The following is a 19,908-nucleotide window of genomic DNA, read 5'->3' as shown; positions in this document are numbered from 1 at the left end:
GCATTTGACACATTCCACATCATAACGGTTTTTCATGCTATTGATCAATGGAACACATAACTAACCAACTAACTCAAGGAATTCGCCATCGTGAATTAATTTCAAAGTATTGTATTTCATGTTGTTATTTTGTACCACACCACTGATAAAGTTAAGATTGTAGAGTGGACATGTAGCTACTAGACTAATGCCACATAATGGCCATCTTATTTTATTTTCTTACTGTGGGTTCTTTATTCTTGTTACCTCTAACTTGTGACCCAAATGGCACTGCTTTTACTTGAAACTACATATTGAGAGGTCTCTTCAGTTTGCTATGAACTACTCCAATTATATGTTAACAGTAATAGTTATTTTCTTCCTTTTTATTTTGTAGTTTTTTGATTTACTTACTGATGATTATTGTATGCCAAAACACATTCCGTAAATGGTGTGAAATAGTTAAGGTGCACTGTAAGCTGACATAGTCACAGAATTATATCTGCAATGCATTTCCCTCACTGACAAAGAGGATTAAAATACAAGCAGAAGACGTATCAAACTGAGCATCTTATTAGTTTATCTAGATGTTGTCTTCATTTTAACTTATTATCGGGCTGATACCAAGGAGTTTTACTCACAGTATTTCATTGATTGCATGAGCTATCATGTCTATTGATGAAGTTATTTTAATTGTTTTGAGCCATACATTGTTTGTCTGCAGATGATTCATACTCAACTGATATGTTTGATGCATTAACTTATATTATAGTTTTGCAACAGTTCTTTATAAAGCTTCTGGAAGCTCATTTATGTGGACCAAAATCAGGAATTCCTGTAAGAAACTCTGTGACTCTCCATATTTCATATTTGCCCTTACTGAGTTCATAATCAGTTGCTGACTTTGCATACTTCTATCTCCAACTGTCATAGAGTAATATTTCAGAGCAATTCTGTGTTCAGACACAAAGTATTCCTTGCAAAAAAGCGTATTTTATTTAAGAAATGCGCATCCTTGGTGGTTTTCAGTTTCTCTCTCACTGTTCTCTTGTATTTCCAGCATGAAATTGAAACTCTTAATAACCCTGAGTTCAAGCAGCAATGTAATTGGCTGCAAATGTTGACACAACTGATAGAAGATCATCAAGATAGAGATGAACCTGAATCTTTACAGGAACTCAAAAAATGGATGGCTGAAAGAGATGAGCTCAGGCAAGTTGTAGCATAGTTTATTAACTGATGCTTCATCAGCTGTTGTAGAAAAGATCATTTTCTCTTGATAGTGACAACACATGCACAATCACATTAAAAAAGGTAAAGCAAAACATCAAATTACTATTAGGAATAACATAAATGTCATACATGCATAACATGCTTGGATAGTTCAGTAATAATTTTGTTGGACATTTGCATTAAATGTAGAAGGAAAGTATAGCAGCTACTGATTCGGAATTGTTGACCGACGTATTTCTAGAAGTTGTTCAGTCATCTGAATTTGAACATTTTCTTAACTCTTGCATATTGGCATCTTCTGTGCTACATACAAATACTGTATCTTGTTATTGTTTAGTGCAGATGATTTTGTTTTGTAAACTGCAGTGTTTGATTTGTATAGTTGATGATAAAATTGGGAGGAGAAGACAAAGAATGGCGTTATCTAAAATATTGCCTTTTTGTGAAAAGCCTCAGTGGAACCACCATGTTTAATATTCTTTTGAGATGGACAGTTCACCATAAACAGAATCTTATGCCGTCAGCCAAAAACCCATTATGTGTAGGTGTGGAATTAGACTTGTGAAATCTGCTTACACATCTCATCACCATTGCCTACTGACCATTTTCCAATTATGAAAATTGTAATGCAATGAACAGCCCCACAAAGGTCATTTATAGATGTCTCACATAGCAAAGCCACAAAAACTTTAACAGTTGGTACTTCAAAAATTGGTTTATTGTTTTTGAATCTTTGGTCCTCAGGTTCCAGTATTATGACTGCAGCACATTCATAAACACAATTATTGCATCATTCAAGATATCCTGATAGAACTATGGAGAAAGTCTTGTCCTGGGCAGTTTGAAGTTCAACATATCACTATTACTAAAGGAAGTGAAAAGAAGTACATTCCATTATGGCAACAGATGCCAAATAACATGTGACAGATACAAGATCCATTTCTTAAATTTTGAAGCCCCAGAAGCCACCAGTGTTTGATGCTAATTTACACTTTAATATTGGTATATGTGGTATTTATTGTACCTCAGTAACGTCTTCTTGGAATGCCCAGTGCCTTCATGACTTCAGAGATGGACTGCTTCACACTTTTATGACTCTCAATCTTCTTGTGTCTAGAATGGTTTCCTTTTTCAGGATGTAGCAGACTTTATTGTATTGTTTATATTTAATTTTGCAGCAATACACTATTCTTGATGCCACAATCATCAGGGTAACTTAAGGGAGGGAAATCATGTGTGTCATGTCAGTGAATCACATAAACTTTGTTTTGCATGGTATCATATTTTAACAGTTTGTGTATCATATCCTCTGAGGTGGAATTTGTGGACCAGCCAAGCATTTTCCTAGAAAGGCATGAAAATCTGCCTGAAAACCACACTCAGGCTGTCTGATGTACCAGCCCATGGTTGTTAAATTACTGCACAGATTCAATCTGTCTCTGACTCACATCCCTGTTGGAGTAAAGCTTGGAGTTGGTCACTATTGTCTAGTTTATGACTTTATACCAAGTTGATCTGGCAACTTCTGGTATTATTTTCAGCACTAAATTTTCCCACAAGATTTTCCAGTTTTGCTGCGGTAGTTGCAGCTTTCATTTATTAGGAATTGGTTTTCCTTTGAGAGCTATGGCCATGTTACAAACTTTTCCTTTTCTCAGGACACCTGTTGGTATGTAGCATTCAGTGACATAACAATTTTGGACAAAGTTTCATGAACATGGGATATTGACAATATTGTGAGAAAGTGCAGCAATTGGCAAGTGTGATCCCTTTTCTATCACACACTTAGTTCTGTTGATGAGTAGTGCTGCACATTTTGTGTGCCAGTCAGTTAGTCCCAGTCCACCCCCTCCATATAAACCAGTATATCGCTTGCTGTATAGCTCTCTCTACCTTTTTGGGTGTTGGGGGGACCTGAGTCCATAATCAGTGCTGACTTTGCATACTTCTATCTCCAACTATCATACTGAGTAATGTTTTAGAGCAATTCAGTGTTTATACACAAAGCATTCCTTGCAAAAAACATATTTTATATGAGAACTGTGCATCCTTGGTGCTTTTCAGTTTCTCTCTCACTGTTCTCTTGTATTTTGTATTTTGTGAGTATTTGTGGGTTGCTCCACTTGATTTTTTCTGTCATTGTTAAATTTCTACCTGCATGGATTTTTACTATCACTCTTATTTTATGTAGTGTTGTTCACCAATTGAGAGCCTCCATTCTTTGTGGGTATTTGCCATAATGACACCTAACATTTGGTGTTAATTTTTGGCAGTAAATCAATTCTGGTGTATATTCCATTTATTATTTGCAGTTTGCAACATCACATTCTTTTTAGGGTTAACAATAGCACCAGTAGCTTTTTTGTACCATCAGAGGATGTTATGTAAGATGTCCACATCTCGTGAACTTTTATTGAAAACACCCAAGTCATCACCACAAGCTCTGGATGTGAGCCTTTTATTTCCTATTGAAAGTCCTTGGCACTCACAACATATGATGTGGATGAGAGGATCTCAAGCTATTGTGTAGGACACTGTAGTAACAGACAACCTTGTCTGACCAATCTGTTGATGGGAATTTTCTCATTTGATCTACCATTAACAATGACTTGTGACACAGCATTGCCCAAAAATTCTATTGCAGTCATGAAATTGGTGTCTTCTTCTTGATAGGCAGTTGTGCTAACCACTACACCACCATAGCATTGTGGCTACCACAGTTGCACGGACTACCCTAGACCAGTGCCTTCCCCACTGGTTTGGATCTGCCCTGCAGATCATATTTAGATCTGGCACACAATGTGCTGTTTGTCAACAGTGGTATGAATGATACCCAAGGGAATCTGCAGGACAGAATTAAACCATGCACCATAAGTAAAAGAAAAAAGTGATCCAGATAGTATTTTTTGATTTAATACAACTAACTGATGTCACCTTAATTAGCTTACTTCTATTTTTCGTTTGATCGTTCTCCTTCATCCCTGCATCATCTGCAAATTATTCACACTCATCTTCATTTCCATTTCTTCGTATGTTAATATACAGCCTTTGAGCATTCTTCAAACGTTTAGTTAATTGAAAGTTAAAGTATGTAAGCCATCAGCACTTTAAAAGTATTCTTTTCATTCATAACAGTTTTATCTGTAGTCGACTGGTGGTTGTTCAGGTTGCATTTTATTTACAATATATTTTTATAGCATAGGGCTCAGAAATAAAACAGTCAAGTGTTTGACAGTATTACAATCTTTCTTACTTTTTCCCAATTGATTGGGGAGTGGCTGAATGGATATACACTTTTCAGTCAGTTTTGTTAATTGTTGTAGATATGTTGTGATGTAGTTCCTTGTCAGACATACTACATGTAGCATTTGAGTTTCTGAAGAATCTTAGATCAGATTAATAAAGTGTAGGAAATAAATCATAGAAGCGTGACCTCTGTATTTTTTATGTTTATTTTGAAACAATTACATAACAGTCATTTCAGAATATTCTGTTTTCCATGTTTCATCTAAACTTTTATTCAAATGAAGTCACACTGTCTCACTTATGCATCATTTTGAAATAATTCCTGCTGCAGCCAAACAAATACTGCCGACTATAATTTGCAAGCTAATTATATTATATTTGTAGTTTAGAGTAAATTAAGCTTTTTGTACAGATCATTAACACTGTTTGTATGTTCCAGTTTCTGATACTGCTACATCGTTATAGACTAACTCAGTAGCATTGTTTTACAACAAAATTTGTTCACTCCATTTCTTTGCAAATATACATTTTCTTAGCAGTAACGAAAATACATTATAACAGACAGTACCTTTTCTCTTATTGAAAGCTACCTTAAAGTTATTGTTAGCTGATCTAATTATGAAACATTTGGTGTGTACATGTAATGTTAAATGGCTCTTTTTCCCCTCTTTTGTACAATTTCTATGGATATTTCTTTCAATTGGTAAGTTATTTCTTTTTAAATGCATGGAAAATTATTAAAAAAAAATGTTTGGACACAAAATTTAGCTTCACGGTAGAAGTGATGTATCCTTTGTTTAAAAAAGACAGTTGACTTGTAGAAAAGGTTCTTGTATCTTTAAGAGTTCTGCAACAGCTGGTGCATGCATATTTGTATTGGTTTTGCTGGATATATAGAAACATTACGTAAAATTCTGAATTATTATATGCTGTGATAAGTGGAGAAACAATCCAGCTCTGTTGCACAAGATAACTGTTGTAACTAACTGTGGCATAGAGTTTCACAATTTTCCTTTTTTTGTAAAATATTTCTGTTGATGTGCACCTACTACGCATGCATCATGATTTTGAGAATATGTAAGAAGAAAAAATAAATCAGTTAAATGTTATGTTTACACATCTGTATTTGGTGAAGTAGAAAATGTGACATTATGTTGAAAATAGCAAACTTGGAAAACAATACAGTTAGTCAGTGGGATGTATGTGTACCATCTATGCCCCTTGTTTTATAAAAATCATAAAAATTTGATGAATAACAGCTGTATTTATGAGTGATGAGATTTTATGGGCAATCATTTTGTCAGAAGATGACAGGATGTGACACACAAAAACAGCAGGACTTATCAAAGCTTCTTTGCCTGGGAATGTCTACGTTTAGATATTGTAAACTGTTGTTTTCAGAAGGTAATCTACTTTTACAGTAAGTTCCCAGTATTGGCATTATACATACCATTAAAGTTTTAGCTCACATCTTCATTTGAAGGCTTTTACATACATAAAAAAGATACTTTAAATTTATGAAGTGAAGTGTATTGTAACATGATATGTTAAATGGTAATATACTCTTCATCTTAGTTCAAGAAATATGGTGAAAGTATTTCTTTGCTGCTACATCCTAGCAGATCTGTTATTTCCAGTAGCATTTGCTGAAACTATTGGACATCAAAATCAAGAATGCAGAGCATGTCAAAAAATTTATAACAGTTTGTTTTTAAACCTATTTCCTTTAGATCATTCTTCATTTTCTCATTGTAATGTCCATGAGCATCTGCATATACTTACACACATTTATGTTTCTGGAAACTGCATTATTTGTAATTTTAAACAAATAAGAACATCTTCATTGAATGTAGCCTCACTGAATTTTGTTGAACATTCAAACTCATTCTCAGTGCAAAAAATCCCAACCTAGTGTATGGGAAACACAACACCTTGACTTGTTTTAGAACAGTGATCTTTTCATTATTTGAAAACACTGGCAAAAACTGGCAAAATAAACTTGCTTGTACCATCCAATATTTATTTTGCAGTGGTGTAATTGGCACACCATGTCATCTATGAAAAGGAACGAGCATTTGGACATCATCTTTATGGTATTGTAACCTCTCCCTTCATTTTTACAGGCTCGTAATATTCAAAGCACATCACTGGGAAGTCTGTTTTGTTGACAGTACTTCTCAGCACCTGTGACAGTTTTACAAACAGTCTCAAGTCAAAATAAGTACGGTCTGTGTCAGAAACAAGTGAGTTGAGACTAGGTATTGGACACTGTCTTCAATTTGTTTCTGCTGGTGAGTGTATATGAAATCATGATACGTAACTGGAATTAAATAAATTAAAGGTGCAATCTAGATGGAAATTGGAATACAGAATCCAAACATGTTCACAGAATTGTGGAATTTATTTCCTTTATTGACAGAATTATAAATATCGTGAAGTGCACATTGGTTGAGCTTTTGCAATATGATGTAGTACCATTTTTCACTCTTGCTTCAGTTTCAGTCTGCAAGCAAAATCAGTGTCCAATGAAAAATCTCTTTTATAAGAAACAGTCAGTCATTAACTATTGTTTGTACCACTACCTCTGAGGCACAGAAACACTCCTTTCCTTACAAAGATGATCACTATTGTGAATTTCTGTCACTATTTTCCTTGCATCACCTGTGTTCTCTGTCGTCATTACAAAGTACTGCCAGCCAGAGCAAGGCTTACTGTTTGTTCACAGTATCTTTAGTTCTGGGCTCTCTAATTCAGAATCGCCAGAAGTCATTGGGCAAATAGTGTACATGCTTTGGGATTGCCAACTTGTGTACAAAAACACAGTGCAGTAGTTATTTTTATTACTGGATGTGACTGTCATTTCACTGTACTGTGTTAGATTATTCTTAGGTTTCCTTGATACAAAAATATTTAACCACTTTCTTCACCACTGTAGAACAAATGTAAATCAATAGCCATCATTTCGCAGGTAGGTTCCCAGCATTGCAGGGGTTTGGTGGCACTTATTACCTCACTCCTCACCTTCTTAGTCTGTATGCTAGGTGCAGGCTTCTCTGTCCATGTTCCTGTGCAGCTACAGTTTCTTGCATGAGGAAAGCTAAAACCTTCTACTGTCCACACCCCTATATAACAAGGGCTAAACAAAATGTGAAGAAATAGTTAGTTAAAATATTTGACCTCTTCTAAATTTGATAGCATTTTGTAATCATGCTCAATTACGAAAGATGTCTTGAATACATTCATTGACTTTAAACCTTTTTAAAATTATGCAGCTCCTTTTACTGTTGTACTATCTCACTGATTTCATCAGAAGTAGAATTGTAGACAACAGCACTACCAAACATATTTGATTCTGCTGACTAGTGTTAATGTTTTACCTTGGATTCAAGCAGACTTCACCTAACAGTGTATTCTACAGTTGTGGCCTTATGAGTAACAGGAAATTAGTGTATATTTGGTGAGTGGTAAATTCACATAGTGAAATCACATGTACATTTATACTGTAGGGTTCATATTTTAGTCAGAACAGTAGATTGAAATGTCTTGAATGGATGAAGATAAAATCTCTATAGATTGCTGCCTTCAGATTATTGGTGTCCTTACAATCACAGGATGCAAATAAGCAGCACCTTTGTCATTCGGCTCATTCTTTTTGATTCACATTTTAAAATACAGAAACATTCCAAGTGGGGAAAATACATATAAAAAACAAAGATGCTGTGACTTACCAAACGAGAAAGTGCTGGTAGATAGATACAATAAAAAACACACACACAAATTTCAAGCTTTTGCAACCCAAGGTTACTTCATCAGGTAAGAGGGAAGGAAAGGGAAAGATGAAAGGATGTGGGTTTTAAGGGAGAGGGTAAGGAGTCATTCCAGTCCCAAGACTTACCTTAGGGGGAAGAAAGGACAGGTATACACTCGCGCGCCCACACACACACACACACACACACACACACACACACACACACACACACACATATACAGACACAGGCAGACATATGTAAAGGTAAAGAGGTTGGGCAGAGATGTCAGTCGAGGCGGAAGTACAGAGGCAAAGATGTTGTTGAATGACAAGTGATATACGAGGGGCGGCAACTTTCCATTACCCACCAGGCCTCAACCTCCACTAATTTCAAGTTGCAACTCCTCGTACATCACTTGTCATTCAACAACATCTTTGCCTCTGTACTTCTGCCTCGACTGACATCTCTGCCCAACCTCTTTGCCTTTACATATGTCTGCCTGTGTCTGTGTATGTGCGGATGTACAGGGTGTTTCAAAAATGACCGGTATATTTGAAACAGCAATAAAAACTAAACGAGCAGCGATAGAAATACACCGTTTGTTGCAATATGCTTGGGACAACAGTACATTTTCAGGCGGACAAACTTTCGAAATTACAGTAGTTACAATTTTCAACAACAGATGGCGCTGCAAGTGATGTGAAAGATATAGAAGACAACGCAGTCTGTGGGTGTGCCATTCTGTACGTCGTCTTTCTGCTGTAAGCGTGTGCTGTTCACAACGTGCAAGTGTGCTGTAGACAACATGGTTTATTCCTTAGAACAGAGGATTTTTCTGGTGTTGGAATTCCACCGCCTAGAACACAGTGTTGTTGCAACAAGACGAAGTTTTCAACAGAGGTTTAATGTAACCAAAGGACCGAAAAGCGATACAATAAAGGATCTGTTTGAAAAATTTCAATGGACTGGGAACGTGACGGATGAACGTGCTGGAAAGGTAGGGCGACCGCGTACGGCAACCACAGAGGGCAACGCGCAGCTAGTGCAGCAGGTGATCCAACAGCGGCCTCGGGTTTCCGTTCGCCATGTTGCAGCTGCGGTCCAAATGACGCCAACGTCCACGTATCGTCTCATGCGCCAGAGTTTACACCTCTATCCATACAAAATTCAAACGCGGCAACCCCTCAGCGCCGCTACCATTGCTGCACGAGAGACATTCGCTAACGATATAGTGCACAGGATTGATGACGGCGATATGCATGTGGGCAGCATTTGGTTTACTGACGAAGCTTATTTTTACCTGGACGGCTTCGTCAATAAACAGAACTGGCGCATATGGGGAACCGAAAAGCCCCATGTTGCTGTCCCATCGTCCCTGCATCCTCAAAAAGTACTGGTCTGGGCCGCCATTTCGTCCAAAGGAATCATTGGCCCATTTTTCAGATACAAAACGATTACTGCATCACGCTATCTGGACATTCTTCGTGAATTTGTGGCGGTACAAACTGCCTTAGACGACACTGCGAACACCTCGTGGTTTATGCAAGATGGTGCCCGGCCACATCGCACAGCCGACGTCTTTAATTTCCTGAATGAATATTTCGATGCTCGTGTGATTGCTTTGGGCTATCCGAAACATACAGGAGGCGGCGTGGATTGGCCTCCCTATTCGCCAGACATGAACCCCTGTGACTTCTTTCTGTGGGGACACTTGAAAGACCAGGTGTACCGCCAGAATCCAGAAACAATTGAACAGCTGAAGCAGTACATCTCATCTGCATGTGAAGCCATTCCGCCAGACACGTTGTCAAAGGTTTCGGGTAATTTCATTCAGAGACTACGCCATATTATTACTACGCATGGTGGATATGTGGAAAATATCATACTATAGAGTTTCCCAGACCGCAGCGCCATCTGTTGTTGAAAATTGTAACTACTGTAATTTCGAAAGTTTGCCTGAAAATGTACTGTTGTCCCAAGCATATTGCAACAAACGGTGTATTTCTATCGCTGCTCGTTTAGTTTTTATTGCCGTTTCAAATATACCGGTCATTTTTGAAACACCCTGTATATGTGTGTGTGTGCAAGTGTATATCTGTCCTTTTTTCCCCCTAAGGTAAGTCTTGGGATTGGAATGACTCCTTACCCTCTCCCTTAAAACCCACATCCTTTCGTCTTTCCCTCTCCTTCCCTCTTTACTGATGAAGCAACCGTGGGTCGTGAAAGCTTGAATTTTGTGTGTGTGTTTGTGTTTGTTAGTGTCTCTATCAACATACCAATGCTTTCATTTGGTAAGTTGCATCATCTTTATATATATATATATATATATATATATATATATATATATATATATATATATATATATATATATATATTAGGAGAGTTATTGTAATTAATTGTTTTAATAAGAGGATGGATCAAAAAGTAATGCCCCATGTCATGAAAAACTTAATAGTTCACATACAATAGCGCAATTAGTACATATCATAGCCTGAACTGTCCACTGCACAGCACTACGATTGAACATAGTCACCATGCATTTGTACACATTTATATCATTTAAACCAGGTAACAAAACCAGTTTGGCAGAAATTCAGGGTTTTGCTCCTTGACCCATGATTTTAAAGGTGTTTTAATCTTGACCAAAGCATTGAGCCTGTAACCACACAGGTTGTCTTTCATAGGTCCAAACAGGTAGAAGTTAGTTGGGCCAAATCAGGGCTGTAGGGCGCATGAGGCACCACTGACCAGCCCATTTTTGCAATCACTCTGGTTGTGAAAAAGGATGTGTGCTTCTGTGTGTGTGTGTGTGTGTGTGGAGGGCTGCATTATCAAGATGGAGCTTGCTGGCATGAAAGTTGTTTGGTAATTTCTTCTTTTATATTGCCCCCTTAAGATTCTTAAGTGTGGTTACAAAGATTCTGCTGTTGATTGTGAATGCTAATTGTCTTCTTGAATGACTTCATCAGCATGTGCTCAATTGGCACCTGTGACATATGGTATCAGCTGGCTGCTGTGCAGTTAATCTGCAATGTCTTTTTCCCATTACGAAACTTCTTCACCCAGTGCTGCACATTGCTGATGTCCATTAAAACCTCCCTGTAGACTTTATTTATGGAAGACTCTAAAACAGCTTTAAAATTAACTGCTTTTGATACATGGGTTCAGTGATGGTACAAATGTAAACAAATGCATGGTAACTATGTTGAATGGTACTGTTGTGCAGAGGACAGCTCAGGCTATGATGTATAGTAATTCCACTGCTCTGTGTTCATTATTACATTTTGGAAAAGGAGGCATTACTACTTGATCTACTTTGTACCTATATGTTTACATGCTCACCATATTTCAAAAACTTCCAGATTCCTACTCCTCAGAAAGGAGCTAATGCTTCCATAACAGCAACGTTTGGTGTTTACTTTCCACACATGTACTTATTTTCTTGTTCAGTTTATCATTCTGCAATGGTTCTCTCCATCTTGAAGTGATCTTCTCACTCATTTCAGAGGGATCCACCTTCCATCAGATTTTTCGTGTGAAATGAATACCATTACGTAATAACAGGTGCTCGTAGGTTAACAAACAGAGTTTAGTATCCCAATTACAAATCATTTTAATTTCAGATTGACAATAATTTCTTACAGGTGAACAAACTTTCATTATGGTTTCTAGCAAATTTAGTTCTGCGTTATATATAGATCTCCCAAGTCCCATAATGACAGAACTTTGCCATAGATGGAGCTCCATGGCCCACTGCATTGCTTTGCAAACTTTGAGTCCCTGCCTGCTCTGACATCACAAGCATCTGCCTGGTGCCCCTGGAATATCTCCAACGTAAATCACCACACCAATCCAAACAGAACCTAATTTCCTTTCACTTGTAACTATTAGAACTTCAAACTAGTCTTTTGCAATTCAGTTCTCAGCCTTGTATATATTTTTATGAACACCAACTCTCACAATCTCGCAATTTCAAATCAGCGATAAGAGTGCATATCACCAACTGCCATGGACCACTGCATTTGTACCCTTACATCTGCTGCCCCTCAAGGATGCGTGATCGTATCTGCTTGCATACATGATGATGATAACAGAGGATATCACTTGATAGCATTCTCTCTGTTCTAGTACACATCCACGTACTGTCATACCTATGTCACGCATCTGATGGGTCCCTTATGTTAACCACATCTGTCACCATTATTATTCTAATCAAAAATGTTATGTCCATCAAGTCTGTACTGTGCCAAACATCAGGTAGAAATGAAGAGATATCATTTCTGATGGGCTGATTTGGATTACACCTCCTTATCTACTAAAGATTCCTTCACGTGTTGTATTTAACAGCAGTGCCATGTATCTTTAATCTAAATTGCTAGAATAGACAATGCAATCATAAGTAATATATCCTGTCCATGCAAAAGGTGAAAAAAAAAAAAAAAAGAGGAAATGTAGACATTTCAAATCTTAAAAGAACACCATACTGGACACTTAATAACTATTTTTAATAGTAACTGTAATGTTAATACTTAATTCTTCTTTAACAAGTTCCTCACAGGTTGATATTAACTGTCACTTTCATAGTTGGCTTTCCATTCAACGCATATTCTGTTCATCAATTGATTGCTATTTAATTTTTGTAATTCATCTCTTCACTGCTTTACATACAGACTAGTGTTGAGTGCTCCCTTGCCTTTGATATCATACTCACTAACCTGAAAAATGGTTGTGAGGTTTCATTGAATCCCACTTTGCCTTAAATTTGAACATAATACAGTGAAGAATTTATTCCTGACTGACTACAAAGGATTAAAATCTTGCCTGTTAAACATCCCTTTTTCTTTCCTTGTAATTAGGCCGTTAGCACGGTTGCTTTCAGATGAGGTATACATGCTACTGCTTATGGTCCTTTGTAGAGACATTGAAACTTGGATGTCAGTCCTTCAGTCTATGAACTTCGACTATGCTTCTTTACTAATGTCATGTCCCCTAATTTGTACACTATTGGGGCACTCTCTTCCCATATTTTTTTCTCTTGTTACCTGTTTTAATTACTGTCTCTTTAATATTTGATTGTGATACTGCTTCAGGCCAGTTGATATATTTAAAAAAAAAGGTTCACCTTCACTTTGCTTGCCTAAAATCTCTTTGGGTGCTACCACGGTAAACAAATGGGTGAGTTAGTTCATAATTCCTTCAAAATCACTTATCACCTTAATCCACTTGAAATGTTTACCAGCACAGTATGTTCAGCATAAGCTTCCTAATTCCTGCATCACACATTTGGTGGGGTAAGCTTGTGTGTGGTACTGCGGTATGAGGACATGATTGATTTTTTCCCATGTTAGGAAGTTGTGCCATAAATTGTGTACCACTATCTGACAATAAATGTTTTCGTCTCCCTACTTGTTTTATATAATGATCTCTCAGCTTTGGTGTGACATTATGAGTCATAGCTTTTCTCATAGGCTACTATTCAATTAATTTTGACCAGCATTCCAAAATGACAAAAATGGACTCCATACCACCCCATCGCAGAGGCAGTGGATCATAGAAGTCCACTGCTACTAAATCTCATAACTCATTGGGTATTATGGGATAAAGCAAGGTGTGCAGTTTTGTCATCTGTTTTTCACCTTCTGACGTGTCTCACACTGTTGCAAAATTTTTTTATCACTTCGGTGCTTATTTTCAAAGTAATAATACTCTCTAATGTGATGGTATATTTCTTAGTGCCAAAGTGACCATACCCAAGATCTATGTACCATGTTATGAATTGCCGGCCGCTGGTGGCCGAGCGGTTCTGGCGCTACAGTCTGGAACCGCGCGACCGCTACGGTCGCAGGTTCGAATCCTGCCTCGGGCTTGGATGTGTGTGTTGTCCTTAGGTTAGTTAGGTTTAAGTAGTTCTAAGTTCTAGGGGACTTATGACCTCAGCAGTTGAGTCCCATAGTGCTCAGAGCCATTTGAGCCATGTTATGAATTCTATATGGTTGTAGGGAATACAGAGCAACCAGTCACTTGACATGTGAATTTTATGATACAGTATCCCACTGTAAAGCTTCAGTGTGGTATTTTAACTCATCACTCACACTTTCTATCCACTGAAAATGTTTGAGTAGTGTTTGACCTCTGCATTGCAGAAATTTATAAGACCCCTATCTAAACTGTTTGTTTTTAAAAAATATATTGCAAAAGTGCCATGTTCTCTGATGTCTTATTGTGGCCGTAAATCTATTGGAAGCCGGAAAATGCACCCAGTACTATATCTTCATTGCCTTTGACATAACTTAAAGAAAAACTGAATTCCTGCAAGAACAACATACACTTAGTGAGACTACTGTGTAGCAACTATTTTTTGAGAGTAGTGTTAATGATGTGTGATATCTGTGGATGATGGTCTCACATCCTACTAATAGGTGTTAACACTTTTTAGAAGTCCATACTACTGCTTATACCGATGCCTCTTCTTTAGTCTTTTTCTTCTTATTATTTATCCCGGCTTCTTGAGATCTCTTATGAAGAGACAAAATATAACAAATTCCGTAGTGGTGTAGGACAATCAATGAAGTTACACAACAGTTTTGAAACTGCCACTTTATTGTCCTTTATGGAAAGAAAAACACTCTCATGTGGCCAGCAAACTTTAAGCTGCTTTACAGTGTTGCTAGGCAACGTAACCAACTAGGTGATATGTGCCTCAATTAATTTCCAACTTTGTGCATTAAGTCCAACCCATTTGTAACTATTGTATGTGATTTACTGGACAGCTCAATCATGCACTGGCATGTAATGTATTTCAAATTGAGTGCGCAGGTTTCAGTTTTCCCTAATGGGCTACACTACTTTTTTGTAATAACGTGATGTGGGATTACAGAAGTGTCCAAGTCCACCCGTCTGCTTTGACCCATGACATCATCGGGTGAATGGATACGCCCCATTTCACCCGTCGGCTTTGTCCTGTGACGTAAGGGTGTTGTGGTGTGTGATGTCATAATGGCACGTTGTTTGTTTTGGTTGTGTTTGTAGATGTCTTGTTTCATGGTGCCCTCTGGTGAGGTGTGTGTATAATGGTGATTGTAATGTGTTGTATTGGGTTTATTTGAGACTTGGTGTTGGATGTGTGCAATTGTTGGCAGCAGTGTTTGTAATTCCAAACGTAAGGTTTGGAAGTTTTTGCAATGGGTTATCAATTTTTTTGTTTATGTGTTTGGCATTTTTGTTGGGTGTTATTGGTTTGTTGTTTGCAGTGTGGTAAGATGTTTAATGCGTGTGTGTGTGTGTGTGTGTGTGTGTGTGTGTGTGTTTGTGAGGGGGGGGGGGGGGGGGGGTTGAGCTGGTTGATCTAGTTTTCAGTGCCAGAATTTGCTGGTAGTAAGTAATTGTTTTTTTTTTCCCTCTCGAGTTGTGATGTTTTATGTATTTAGGGAGTATTAAATGTGTTTTAATTTATGTAGGGACGTTTGATTTGTGGATTTTTGAGGTTGTGGCTTTGGTTTTATTTTTCATAGTTGTAGGTGTTGGTTTTTTGGTATCAAAAGTTGTGGTTGACATATATAGGTCACCGGAAATGACTGATTCCCATTTTTGTACGTGTTGGTGTTTTGGTATCGTCACCTGTGGTTGACCTATATAGTTCAAGGGAAGTGTCCGATTCCTGCAGATTTTGTTGGTGTAGTGCAATGTTGTAATTTTTTTTTTCTTTTTGTTCATTTTGTGTTTTGGGATCATGGTGTTTTTTTTTACCATTATGTTTATCTTGTCCTCATTTTGTGATGTATCTATCTCATTTAAAGTTTAAATGAAACTGGATTTACTCTCCATTGGGGTCAAGATCACAAAATAAAACTCACCACATAGGTCTGCGAACTGTACACACACACTTTTAGCACCCTAAGTGATAATTCGTCTCAGAGTAAAAGCTGCACATAAATTCACTTTTTTTATGCATACAAAATTCAAAACACCTTTATATTAAACAAATAAATTATGACATGTAATTACTAATTAAACATTTCCAATTCTGAATAAACTTCAAGAACTCGTATTTCATAATCAATAAAATTTTATTGCCTGAGAGAAATAATTAGTTTCCTAAAATGGATTCAGATTACAGTCAACTCATGTCTGCACGATGACGTCACGAATCAACACTTGCTTGGAATGAATGAAATACCTGTACTGAAAAATACTGTCCATTGAGTAATTTACTGACTTTTATAACAAATTTGGTACCCCCTGCATCACTACACTGCCCCCCCCCCCCAATCTGTAATGTCACAATAAGATTGAAGATGTTACAGGATTCACTGGAGTGTGCTAGGGTTGTGTACTGTGCTGTTATACCTTAGTTCAGCCATCTTAAGATTCATACTCTTTACATCAAATTTTATGTGAATAATTGCAAATGGGGGCCTAACAGAAATAGCCCGTTTAAATGAATCTCCAAAAGTCAATGAATTTGTTCGAATTTCACTTTCTGACATGATGCACTTCACACTCACTACACAACACACTCACAACACTGCACTATTTGGTGAGAGGCCCTTTCAACTGGCTGCATAAGGCAGGGATTGAAGCCAGTTCCATAGAAAATGGATAGAACCACGACCTCCACTGAGCCGTACGCAGCTATAGTCGGCTCAGTCATCTTCTTCTTTCTTGCTTTAAGGCTTTTCAAATGAGTTGCGTACAGTGTCGGGTCAAATGACATATCAGCTGGTAACACTATCTCTGCTTCTCTCCACTGTGTGTTTTGCAATTCTCTCTGGAGCAAGTGTTGTGTCTTTGCCTGATATTGTTTTGTTAACAGAAAAATGAAGTGAATGCGCAATTCTTCCAGTTATTTGGTGAATGTGTTTCATAATTTGTTTAATAAAGATTATTTCCTTGAAATTTGGACTACAGCATTTTTTGTCTGTTTCATGGCTTGAAGTTGCTTACTGAAGGTTGGGAATATTCTCGTCTGTGTGTTTATCGTGATATACTTCTGTGTTTAAAAGGTTTCATTCGTTAACCGTCAGGTGCTGGTTTATTGTTATAAAAGCGTGCTACAGATTTGCTTATGTGTTTTCCCCTTATTATGCAGATTTGCGTTTTCATCATAAATACTGTGAATATTGTTCACCTGTGCTTCTTTTGGTGCACTTCCCCCCCCCCCCCCCCCCCCCCCGCCCCGTATATATTGTCATCCAATATCGAAGTTTTTTCCGTCACATAATTGTCCCCAGTTTATATTACACAATAGTCCTTCCACCTTCCTACCATCGTACCTTCACGAGATTGTATTAATTTTCCTTACCATAATGGTTATCAGTTCATCACAAAATTCAAATAATTATTTCCATATGTTTTGTATCATACTTTCATTGTCTTCAATACATGGTTTTCTTTTTATTATGTTTTCCAGATTATAATGTCGATTAGACAATTACACATCAGCTTCCTTTTCATTCCTTTCTCTTATTTCCTTTAGCTTTGATCGTGCCCGTTACACATACATGAAATATACTTTCTACCATTAATACATATAAAATTCCTTCAACAATTCATAAACATAAAATACTTATGCCTCTATGGTAGCATTCTTTTAAACTTAACTAACAATCTTGGCGTCAGTTAATCTTGCTTTCTCTTGTTCTTCAATCAATTAACTGATTCTTTCTCTTTTCAGAAATTATCTTTTCTGCAAACTTTTTCATTTTAATCTTCTTAAATTATATTATTGTGGTATGTTTACCATAACACATACATTGTATTTAATAATAACTGAATAAAATAATCCTCGTAACTATATATAAAATAATGAACAAAATTATACATCTTGTAGCTCATCCTGTTCAAGTCTAATTCAGTGTCCCGTTAGTAAATACTCTTATCATTCTCTTTCCCTTCATTTTCTCTTCATAAATGGTACATACCTTCTCATTGATAAAATTTCTTTGTCTCTGTGTGGTGGAATAAACCTTTTATCACATCAGAATTACAGTCAGCAAATATATAACTTCCTTCATGGGGAATTTGCATTATTCTTTATGATCCAGTATATAAATATTGTCATTTCTTATTTAACTTTTTCTTTATCGAGGTCTTTGGATGGTTTCTCATCAATATTTCTTCTCCAGCAGCATAAGTGATTACCTTCTTCACATTTTTATCAAATTTTGCTTTTCGTAATTGTGCTTGATGTTGTAGATTTAAGTAAACTTTCTTTGAGATGTCCTCCTTAGTGAGATTGTCTCCTTCAATTTGTGGCCATCCCTTTAGCCAGTCTTGAGAATCATTCTTGCCATACATCACATATAGCGTTGGTACGTTGATAGAGACAATAACAAACACACACACAAATTTCTAGCTTTCGCAACCCATGGTTGCTTCATCAGGAAAGAGGGAAGGAGAGGGAAAGACAAAAGGATATGGGTTTTAAGGGAGAGGGTAAAGAGTCATTCCAATCCCGGGAGTGGAAAGACTTACCTTAGGGGGAAAAAGGGACAGGTATACACTCGCGCACACACACACATATCCATCCACACATATACAGACACAAACAGACATATGTAAGGGCAAAGAGTTTGGGCACAGATGTCAGTCGAGGCGGAAGTACAGACTGACATCTCTGCTCAGAATGATTTGAATAATCAATATGGTAATTCACGCAGACGTGATATATACCCAGAAGACAATCCTGATAGTATACAACCTTGGAAAGATCCTTTGACACCTGAAGTTCGATGGGTAGATGCAAATGTAACTCAATAAGCACAACAACCACAAGGACCAATACCACTTGGTAATGGAGCAATAAAAAAGTGGCGAAGTGAACAACTACCAAATTCCGACCATACAGTACGTATTGTTGAAGTACATGAACCACTGAATATGACATCTATCGAAAGATTAAATTAGAACTGGTCACTGAAAGCCTTCGTAGGATGACTGGAGAGGATGAGGAGGGTAGGCACCATTTTAAAGTGAATGTACAGAGGTATGATGATGATTTGGATCTAAGGAAGGAACTGACTGAAGAAACACCTTACATTTCCAATAAGTGTGGATGAATTTTGCAAGCAGTAATAAATGGTATTGATGTTGAAATTTTGATTGATACTGGAGCACCTATAAGCGTAATGATGCAAGATTGTTTTAAACAAACTAGTTGAGGAGCATAAGTGCTTACCTTTCCTGTTACTGGATGTACTGTACCTGGAGCATTCAGTGCAAAAGTGCAAAAGGTCTCAAAGCAGGCACGAGTTAACTTTATAATGCGAGGGGCTTCAATAGAAAGTACCTTCTTGATTGTTCCAAGAATGACCATACCATGTGTTTGGGGTCTAGATTTATTTGTGTAAGTCATCAGTTTAAAAGAAGGAACGTATAACTTGGACTTTGAAGGCGACATTTTGACAGTCTGTATGATAAAGGGCAAAATAGTCCTGGATCAGTATTGCATTAAATTAATGGTTAGCTATATTGGTACGGACTGTAATTTAGTTGGTGATATTTTCTATATTGAATATACTGGATAAGAAATAAGTCAAGTTACACTTCAGGAGAAAATCTCCAAATCCGATTACCTATCTGCAAGTCAACGAGAAGATTTGTGTTGCTTGTTAAGTAATTATCTGTCCATATTTAGCAAACGTCCTGGAATAATCAAAGGTTTTGAATACGACATTGTCCGATTGTCCCATGTCCGGCCATC

At 37.2% G+C, this 19,908-nt stretch overlaps 1 protein-coding gene across 2 annotated transcripts in view; it reads left to right on the top strand.

The window, feature by feature from the left end:
• The window catches only part of LOC126261714 (5'-nucleotidase domain-containing protein 3), a 149,102-nt gene that overhangs the window by 107,376 nt on the left and 21,818 nt on the right, over positions 1-19,908 (top strand). For both annotated transcript variants that reach the window (XM_049958563.1, XM_049958564.1), the window contains exon 8: positions 1,040-1,191. In XM_049958563.1, the coding sequence (XP_049814520.1) occupies positions 1,040-1,191 (152 nt within the window). The remainder of the gene's footprint in view (positions 1-1,039; positions 1,192-19,908) is intronic.

This window comes from Schistocerca nitens, chromosome 1, assembly GCF_023898315.1.
Source record: "Schistocerca nitens isolate TAMUIC-IGC-003100 chromosome 1, iqSchNite1.1, whole genome shotgun sequence".
Classification (NCBI taxonomy): domain Eukaryota; kingdom Metazoa; phylum Arthropoda; class Insecta; order Orthoptera; family Acrididae; genus Schistocerca; species Schistocerca nitens.
Note: the sequence above shows the minus strand (reverse complement) of the source record. Positions and strands in the feature narration are given on the sequence as shown.